At 55.6% G+C, this 9,953-nt stretch overlaps 1 protein-coding gene across 1 annotated transcript; it reads right to left on the bottom strand.

Moving 5' to 3' along the window:
* Positions 1-1,832: 1,832 nt before the first annotated feature.
* On the bottom strand, positions 1,833-9,752 carry RPS6KL1 (ribosomal protein S6 kinase like 1). The gene is made up of 10 exons (XM_064714520.1): positions 9,404-9,752; positions 8,991-9,115; positions 8,056-8,148; positions 7,195-7,242; positions 6,365-6,497; positions 4,132-5,025; positions 3,227-3,316; positions 2,992-3,074; positions 2,618-2,713; positions 1,833-2,492 (listed from the first exon to the last, which is right to left on the bottom strand). The coding sequence occupies exons 1-10, from the start codon at positions 9,639-9,641 to the stop codon at positions 2,382-2,384; spliced, it is 1,911 nt and encodes a 636-aa protein (XP_064570590.1). The 5' UTR covers positions 9,642-9,752; the 3' UTR covers positions 1,833-2,381.
* Between the last annotated feature and the right edge of the window lie 201 nt (positions 9,753-9,953).

The raw sequence follows: 9,953 nt of genomic DNA, 5'->3' as shown, positions 1-9,953 counted from the left end.
AGGGCTGGAAGTCATCCTTTTTTAGCAACAGAACAGTAATAGATGGTGAGGAATTCCCAGTGTTAGCTAAAGGGCATGATGGCCAAGAGGGAGACCTGAGACAGGCTCATAAAGTTTTTCAGAAGTTGAATTTTTACTGCTGCAATGGAAGAGTTGGAATTCATGCAAGTGTGGAAAGGCTGTTGCAAAGGGAGAAAGGAAGCAAGAACAAGGGACAGTGGAAGCTATCTGTGGTGCTGGGTGTTTCCCTAACAAGATGTTGTCGTTGGGACAACACAAAATCATTTCTGGATCATGGCAGGGTTTTCCCATCTCTGACATCAACTTCAGAGATGGTTTACCCTTCCCAGCTACAGCTAAAGAGGGCAGCCCCTTCTAACAGAAAATGATTGCACACACAGCTGCCCAGATGAAAGGGAGGGCAGTTCCTGGTACTGGTGCCTTCATTTTCCTGGGAGCTAGGGACAAAAACTGAGTGCAGAGCCAGCTTTTTTGCCTGGCCCTGGCTAAGGTAGGTTAGGGGAAGAGGAAAAAGCCCTTCCTTGTTCTGGGAAGAGTAGAGAGTCTAATTCTTGCACAAATCAGTTGAATGAAAGAGAAGGTTTTGATTAAAAAATGCTGTTTGCACTCAGCCTCTGTGCTGGTTTAGGATACAGAGGGTCCACCTTGACTTTGTACATGAGCCTGGGGAAGCCTTTATTCTGTCTGGAGATGCAATAAATGAAGCCTTCAAATCAGGAAGGGAATATACAGTCGAACTCTTAAAATTATGCAAACTGCTTTATTTAATCTGCCCTGTCAAGGCTTGCTGTAAGAGAGTAGTGCTTGAAACTTCCTTTTGACTCTTTGGGTGACACCCATGGCACTGAGGTGCAAGATGCCATGCTGTGGCTTTGGACACAGGGTCCTTCCTCCTGAACCTCCCCTGAATCACAGGAAGCTGGTGGGCAGGGGTGCAAGGGTGCAGCTGGAGGGTTCAGCCAGTGCAGGCTGCCATGGAGAGGAAAAGCCCCAGGCTCAGCTGCTCCTGCTCAGTCCTCCAGTTTCTGCACTGCAATGGAGGTGTCCGCCTTTGCTGGTGTAGGTGAGTTTCTCCAGAGCTCTGCTTCCCTCTGGTGGACGAGCACTCCTGCTGCTGCCTGGGAGGGTGTCTTTGCTGCTGTGGGCAAGCAGGAGCTGGAACCAGCAGCCAGAGAGAGGTGTGGCTGTCATTCCTTGCTATGGGAGATAAGTGAGCAGCGTGAGGGGTGCTGGGAGAGGAGGGCCAGAACCGAACTGCTGCCATTGCCAGCTCATCCTTGAGCCTGTGGCTTTTACTTGCACCACTGAGCACAGCAGCCTCCACCTTGGGCTGTCAGCAGACACATGTGTTTGTGCTTTTTCTTTAATCCACAATCTTTGTGCATGTGGCCTGCTTCCCTCTGTGCTGGCTCTCAGAGTTCCCCCCCTTTAAACCCTCACTGTGTGGTCCACCAGGCATGAGGGTGCTCAAAGCATGGTTGGCAGGAGCACCCAGCCTGGAAGGCTGGAGCCACAACACCTAACAATGACAAAGGGCTGGAATAAAACCCAGGCATTTCTCCCATGTCTGAGCAGCAGCCAAACAGCTGTGCAGACCTGGCAGGCTGTGAGGCAGGCAACAGCACAAGGACAGAAGGCCAGGCACTCTGCCACCTTCTGGGGTTTGGCTGCAGGGTGCTCATGGCTGGGGGTGACACCAACCCAGGGCTCCCAGGCAGGTTTCAGAAACACATCTGGGGCTCTCTGTTACTCAGCAGGCCTACACCTGGCTGATGCAGCTCAGAAAGAAAAGGACAATTCTCTAAGTGATACCAAGTAGTTTATTTTTTTCAGAGGGCCAGGGGTAGAAGAGCAGAGGGCTCCTTGTGTCACCCCTGCAGCAGGGATGACCCACACACACACACACACACATGCAGTCAGGGAGGGGCACAGACCACAGGCCTTGGGCTCCAGCCAGCAGGGCCCGGGGGGGCTGCATTTGAAAGCCACAAAACATAACAGAGCAGGGGGGCCACTGGTAGCAGCAGAGATAAAAAACACAGGGAGGGAATTCCAGGGCAGGGTGCTGAGCTGAAGAAGAGATGCCCCAAGAGGGGGAACACCACCACTTCCTGGAGGTGCACCCAGGTTCCTGTTCCCCCCAGGGAGGACCTGGAGAAGACAGGCCCAGCCTGACGCCTCCTCTTTGGAGATGGAGCAAACGGAAGCATAGACAGAAGGACATGTGAGGCTGCAGAACCTCGTGTGCCCCAGCTCAGGGCAGCCCTCGAGGCAAGCCTTCTCCAGCAGCAGTGCTGCCAGTGCCACAAGTGCCAGGGAAGCAGCCCAGGGCCCAGCTCCCTGGGGGAAGGAGAGCCTGCCTAGCCCACCAGCTTGTTCCAGGGGACTGTGCTGAAGAAGGAGTGAGACTTCAGCTTTGTTATGCCGCCTCCTCCAGAGCCCAAGCGTCGTTTGGGATTGTACTGCAGGAGCTGCAGAGAAAAGCAATGGAACAGGAGGATGGGGAGAGGGGGACACTGGAAATGGTACCAGGCTGGACCCTACCTTTCCCCAACCTCTATTCCCATTCTCCCCCCCACCCACCCGAGCCCCTCACCTCAGTGAGCAGCGATGTAGCAGCCAGGCTGAGGCCCTCTGGCAGATACAGCTGGGTGTGAGGCTGAATCCCTGATGGATGGTTTTGGGAGAGTGGCTGCAGGAGGCAGAGGGTGATGGTAAGCAGAGGCACCAAGGAGGGTTGGAGCACCCTGTTGAATCTTCATTGCCACACAACCCCAGTCCTACACAGCAGCATTTAAAAGCCCTTAACACCCAGAGACCATGCACAGGCACTGGGAATCACATGTCTAAAGGAACCTGGCCAAGAACTGAGGTGCCAGCAGGGCAAGGCACCCTCCCAGCCCCACACAGCAGGCAGCACTTAAGCCTCCTCCTCCCTTGTCCCCCTTACAGAGCTCCTCAGCCTCTTACCACTCCTGTCAGCAACTCATACAGGAGAGAGCCAAAGCTCCAGCAGTCAGCTGCTTCAGTGGGCTCCACGATCCCCCCCACTTCTGCAGAAAGAGACAGAGAGGGGTTAGAGCTGGAGGCAGGGAGCACTACTGACCACACTGTGCTGGGCACATTTCACTGCCTGCAGAAGCCCCCTCTGTCTAATGGAGCCACTGTGCAGCAAGCTGGAGAAGCCAGGGGACACATCCCTTACCTGGAGCACTGTACAGCTCTTCCCGTGCCTGGCTGCAGTACTGGGGCTCCACCTCTGTCCACTGGCCAAAGAAGGTGAGACGGACATGACCTGCAGAGCAGCACCAGAGTCAAAGGCAGGAAGCTTAGGAAAGACTGGGGACTCTAGTCATAGCACAAAGCCAAGCCATATCCCTGCCCCTGGGAGCAGCCAGGGCACAGGCCCCTGTCATGCCCTGAGCACAGAGGAACTGAGCATCCCCTGGCAGCACACACCCCTCTGCTGGCTCCCAGTGCTTGCCTCAGGTGCACAACAGGTGAGACTGCTTGGGCAGGCTCTGAGCTCCCAGATCTCAGTGTAGGCTGTGGTGAGGGAAGAAGAAAGTTTTAAAGGGGAAGGGAGGAGAAGGTTAGCTTTCTCCTTGCGCAACTCTGCATTTTTCTTAAGCAATTTGTATCTCTCCAATTTGTCCCAGATGCTGCCAGCTGAACAGGGACTTGCACTGACAGCAAGACATGGCTCAGAGGGATGGGACAGCTCCAGAACGTCCCCAGCAGGCAGTTACTATAAGCAGGGGAAATCCAACCCACTAGTCCCACTAACCACAGGCACAGTTCAGCTGGTCTCAGCTTCCCCAGACTGGGATTTCCCAGGCAGCCAATCCCCATGTGGGAGCAGGGGCAATGCATTTCTGTGGCTATGGCCCTTGACTCCTGCTGCAGAGCCATCTCTTGTAATAATTACTTGGAAAACCTAAGTGAGATCACACTTTCAATTTCAGAAATACTAAACCTTCCCAGACTCCCACCCTCCTCCAAAGCAAACACAAGAAAGTCCACATCTTCTGGAAATGGGTCAAGTAGCAGTCTCCCAGCTGGGAGACCAATTTCCTCCTCCTTGGGGCAGCAGCTTGGGGCATTACCTACCAGCTGTATCAAGCAGCAGGTTCCTGGGGTTCAGGTCCCGGCACAATACACCCTGTTGGTGAAGTCCCTCCAAGGCCAGGAGGATTTCTGCTGCCCACAGCTGCACCTGCTCTTCCTTCACAGCCCACGCTCTCCGGCTGTGCCCATGGGAAGCCAAAGCCCTGCATTGTCCTGATGGTGGCTGTTTGCTGAGCCAGCCACGGGTCAGGCTTGCTCCCCAAGAGGGCTCCCACACGGCTGGGTCAGGCACACTGGATTTACCAGAGCTGGACAGGGCAACTCCTGCAGGAAGCTGCCTCTCACCCAGGGTCAGGAGGGGCTGAGCCTGGGAGGCCTCAGACACTTTCTGAGTCGGCAGTTGCCCTGCCCCTGGCTGGCCCCCTCTCACAGTCTTTGGTACAGGGACAAGCCCCTGGGGAAGCCTGGGGCCTTGTTGGGAGGCTGTTCTCTCAGATATGCAGCCTGTGATGCTGGTTAGATCATTCCATGGGTAGACAACCAGGCCCTGGCCAGGGCATCTGGCTGACACTGCTGGAAAATGGTCCACACCACCAGACACAGTCTGTGTCACACTCAGATCCTGTCCTCCAGGTGCAGCCCCACTGCCACCAGCAGGAGCCAGGAGAAGCTGGCAGTGGTTCCCTGAGCCAGAGTCTGTGGGGGGGGACTGCTCCTGAGGGAGTGAGGCATCAGTGTTTGCCAATGCTTGGTAGTTCACAGAGCCTGGGAGGCCACTGCCTGTCCAAACAGGGAGGATGGATACTTGGCTGCCACCCTGGGAGTTTCCCACACCATCCTCTGTGCCGTGGTGCTGGAGGGCTGGAATGGTGTTTGAATCGGCACAGTCCTGCTGGACACCATACTTGGAGCGGAGGTGAGACCACAGTGTCCCCCCTGGAAAGCAGAAAGGAGAACAAGTGATGAGGCAGAAAGTATCCCTGGTTCCCCCACTGCTGACATGGCCCATTCAGGGGCCCAGGCCAAAGCCCACATAGTAGGGTCATGATGGAGCATCATAAATGTCCCCAGCAGCAAAGCTCAAGTCCATGCAGAATGCACCCCCGCCCTACAAGCACACCATGCCCAATGCCACAGCTTCCCTAGGACCTGGCACACCTAAGTCCCATTCCCTCCTCCTTTAGCAGCCCTCTCCCCATTCTACAGAGTCTCTTTGATCCCACCTCTGCCACTTCCATGTCACAGACAAGCAACATGGTCACAAATGCTCCTGACCCCACTGCCATCCCCACTTCCCTCTGAAAGCCTTTCCTTCCTGTGTGACAGAAATGCCAGAAAGCTCCCACAGCATGTCACGAGACCAGGGGTCAGCAAGGAGCCAGAGCAGCAGAGCCTGGTGCCCACAGCCTGTTGGCAGGGCTTCCCAGCCTCACTACATTCAGTGCTGGCTTCTTTCTGCATACTCAGCCTATAGCAGTACACAAGGAATTGAGCCTGTTCTCCACCTCAGCCTCCATTTGTCATTACTGGACTCCAGCTGCTGCTCCCTACACATGCATTCAACCAGCAGAGTAAATAAGCTCCATGGACAAGCCTCCACCTTATCATACTTCACCAGGATCTGGGACAGCCTCAAGAAAGCCTCCTCAATGTACCAAACCCCAGTATGCTCACTGCCCTTTAAGCCCTAATTTTCCATTCCCTCTCTTTGGTATGATCTCAAAATCCAGTCTCACCTTTTGTAACCAAAAAAAAATGTTTCATAAAGGTCTTGACAAAAGATAGTTTTGTTCCACAACATTCAGGTGAACTACCTCACTTCGTTTTCCTTCTCCATCACCTTCCTGTTATGGTCAGACAATGCCAGTAAAATGGAGAGGTTTTTCTTTCCAAGATGCTGAATCACATCAACTTCATTACCCAAAGGCATGACTGCTCCTCCCATGAGGCACAGTGGCCCATCTCTCTAAAGACTGAGGCTGGTTTCTGTATAACACACCCACACAACTTCTTTCTCCATATGGGTATCCATAGGCCCATTTCTAGGTCACATCCCCAGCCAGTTCTTATCAAACCTCTGCAATTCACAGCTGAACTCCTCTGTTCACTAAGTCCCCAAGCCCTGGTACCTTCACCACCCTTCTGTGAAGAAGACAGCATACATTATCACCATAAAAAATGGTCCCAAAACAGGAGGAGAAACATACTTTGGCCTTTAAAGAAAGGGCAGTTTGGGATAAACCAGGATGCTTCACAGATGGATGTCCCCACTCACCCTGCACGTGCTCCAGATGGAGGAAGATGGAGTCCTCGCTTACATAGTAGCACAACAGCTTGACCATGAAGGGGACCCCGTGAGGGATGATGGTCTGCCGCGCACGGGTCTCAACGTGGGACTTGGGGAGGCTCTGAGGAGGGACAGGCAGATGGGTACAGCATGGCAGGGACTTGGCCTCTGTGCAGCCTAGCACAGGCAGAATGTGCCTTCTGCCAAGCCCCATGGCTGCTCCCAGGTCACCCATGATGGAGCTCCCTCATCTGCACAAACTTGTGGCTCGTACAGCTCTGTCAGTGCCCAGCACCCAGCTGTGAGAAGGCAGGGCTCTGCAGAGCTCTGCCAAGGTAGGGCACTCCCCATCTGCACTGTGGGACGCACAGGGCACAGCTGCTCCACAGCACTGACTCCTCTGCAACCACCCTGCTCCCTGAAGGGAGGAACCTGCCATCCCAACCCTTTCTCCTCCTCCCCTAGAAATGATGCTTCTCCCTCTCATGCCAGATCCTCCTTGTTCCAAGGACACTGAAAAATACTCTAGGACTTGTAATGAGCACCTCTCACAACCTGTTTCAGGGGTTGACTCAGTTTCACACAGGCTTGAAGTGTTAAAAGTCAGAGAAATGGATGACCAAGGAGAACCACTTCCCTTCTGATCACAGAGGGTGGTTGAGGCAGCCAAAAGAAGATTTTTGAACCATGAACTTCATCCAGCCTCTGAGAGCAGCTATTTGTAATCCTCTCATCTGCCGCAGCCATCAGCTTGGACAAGGTGGCCCCAGGCTGAGAGGGAGAAGCAGGCAGATGGAACTGAAAACAAAAACACCCACCTTGAGTATAAAGGTCTCACCAGTGGCTGGATCCTGGACAATCTGCACCTGGGACAGTACATACAGAATGGTCAGAAGTGGTGACCCGACACATAGCCTACAGGAATGACCCAAGGGTCTCATCTCTGGAACTGTTACAAACTCCCACCCAACTGGAAGAGTTTTGTGAGGCTCAGACCTCTATTTTTGAAAGGCAAAACACAGGTAATGGGAAAGGAAATAGCCAGGCAGCCAAGAAGCAGGAATTAAACCAAGAGGAGGCTCCCATGCCAGTTTTACTTCCTGCACACACTTTACTTCCTTCACACAGTTTTACTTCCCACACACAGGGTTTCACAGTGCTCTTTTTGGGCTCAAACTGGGCCTTGGCAGGACAGGAGAATCCCATCAGTCCTGACAAACTGAGGTGTGTCAACAGCAGTGGAGAGCAATGTGCCATGTATGTGTGGATACAGTAAGCCTGGCACCTTCACTCCAAGATAATGAACTTCTAATTAGTTTATTTCCAGACAGTTCAGCTTTTGCTGAAGTCTAGATTACCCACAGGAGTCCACCATTGCGGCATCTAGGCATAAAACACAATTCCATATGTGGGAAAGAACAATGTGCATAAACCTTCCTGTCAATATCTTGGGAGATAGGGTAAGCAAAAGTGATAGAACATTAACAGATTTCCCAATCAACTCCTTAAGAGGTCTTGAGTCCTCTCCTATGAATTTTTCTGGGTGGGAATGGTGTGGATGGGTACCCCAATATCGCTTGATGGATGTGCTGAGGGTGGCACCCCCATTCCAGCTGCTAGGACCCTCCCTTATGCTCCCTCTGGTCCAGCCTCAGCCCTGCTCCAGGTGAAGTCATTACCTTATCAATCACTCCCACAACCTTGCACCGTCTCAGGTTCTCCACTGCCGAGCTCAGGGTCCTGATGGGCCGGAAGCGCAGGCTGCTGTAGCCCTGCAGGGTGGTAAGGGAAGAGGAGGTAGGACCTAGAAATGCTGTTGTTCATTACAGTGAGTGAAAAGGGCCCCTGCACTTTCCAGAGTACACAGAAATATTGCCCAGCTGGTCAACATGCAAAGAAAACACTCCAATGGCCATGACTCATTTCTAACATCAGCTAAACCATTTTCTTGGCCAACCCCTGGATTTCTATATTTTCTAGGGAAAGCTTGCACTTGCAGCAGATTTAAAAATCACACCAAAATTTGAAGTTAGACCTGGACTGTTTCAACATTAAGGGGATCTGTGTGGAAGGTAGTTGTCTTTCTCCCTGCATTCTTCCCACTAGGCTCTGACCTTGCCCTGCCTCACTCCCCTCTCCCTTCTTTAACCACCTCCTTCCCACAATGCAGAAAGCAGCCACTGTCTTTGGTTTCCATACAGATGGAAACGATGACAGACGAGAAGAGGACATTTCTAACATTTGACAGGGTGGTTCCCTGCAGTGACTTCAGTCTCCACAAAAATGTCCATAACCACTATGGGGGCAGCAAGCTAAGCACACACACTTTGGGGGGTGGGGTCCTGGGAGCACCCTGGGCAGCCTGGGCCCACCTCGGCTCCTTGATGCAGGCAGGGCCAAGAGCTGCCAGCTCCCATGCAGCCCGTGGCAGGCCAGGACCCTCGGCAGCTCCGTGTGCCTGCCGTTTTCTCCACACATCTTAGCGTGGGATCTGGCAGAGGCAGACGTGGACGACCACCGGGGCTGCTTTATGTGCGTGTCCCCATCCCCACCCCGTGTCCCGGTGCCACAGCACCGCTGCCGTCCCCCCGCTCGGCCCCACGCCAGCCCTCACCGTGGCGGCGGTGCTGCCGCCCCCCGCCGCCCGCTGCAGGTGGCAATTGAAGATTTCCTCGGCACGCCGCAGGTACTGCGTGATCTTCCTCTTCACGGCCTCCCGCCGCTCCTTGTTGGGGTCAACTGCGGCCGGGGCAAAGGGTGGCTGTGAGGGGCCTGGTTCGGCCCCGAAGGACGGGCCACAGTCCCCCGGGGATGCCCCAGCCCTCTCGCCCTCCTCCCGCTAGGGATGCACTCCCTGGACAGATGCCCCAGTGCCCTCAACACACCCCCTAGCGGGATTTCCCCGTCCCCTCGTCATTCTCCCTGCAGGGATACCTTGGCCCTCTCACAGGTATGAATGCCCCGGAGCCCCGGCTGGTGTCCCCGGAGGGATGCCCCGGTCCGCCGCCCCCGGGAGGCCGCACACACCCTGCACGCCGCGGAGCAGCACGTCCACGCCGTTCTGGTAGTGGTTGAAGGCCTCCTCGTAGTCCTCGCTGACGTCGCGCTCCAGCGCCAGCCGCAGCTGCCGCGCCGCCTCCACCAGGTAATCCCGGCGCCCGCCGCCCTCGGGCCCCGCCGGCACCACGCGGCCCCGCAGCTGCCCCAGGTAGACGCGGGCCTGCGCCAGGGCCCGGGAGCAGGGCTCGGCCTCCGCGCGGCTCATGGCCCCGCCGCGACACCGCCAGCGGGCAGCGACGCCCGCCCCGGCCCCTCCGCTCACCCGCGGGGCCCCCCCGGCGCGGGCCCCGGTCCCCCAGCCCCGCCGTGCCGCGCCCGGGCAGCGCCGCCGCCTGCATCCCCCGGCGCCGCCGGGCGGAGCGGCAGGGGCGCGGCAGGGGCGGGCCGTGCTGATTGGCCGTGGATGAGATCATCATCATCATCATCATCATCATCATCATCATCGCCCCCCGCGGGGTCCGTGGCGGGGTCCCCCTGCCGGGGTCCCGCCCCCGCCCGAGGCAGGCCCTCCTCCTCC

This window comes from Zonotrichia leucophrys, chromosome 5, assembly GCF_028769735.1.
Source record: "Zonotrichia leucophrys gambelii isolate GWCS_2022_RI chromosome 5, RI_Zleu_2.0, whole genome shotgun sequence".
NCBI classification, from domain to species: Eukaryota; Metazoa; Chordata; class Aves; order Passeriformes; family Passerellidae; genus Zonotrichia; species Zonotrichia leucophrys.
This window is presented reverse-complemented; position numbering and strand designations above follow the sequence as displayed.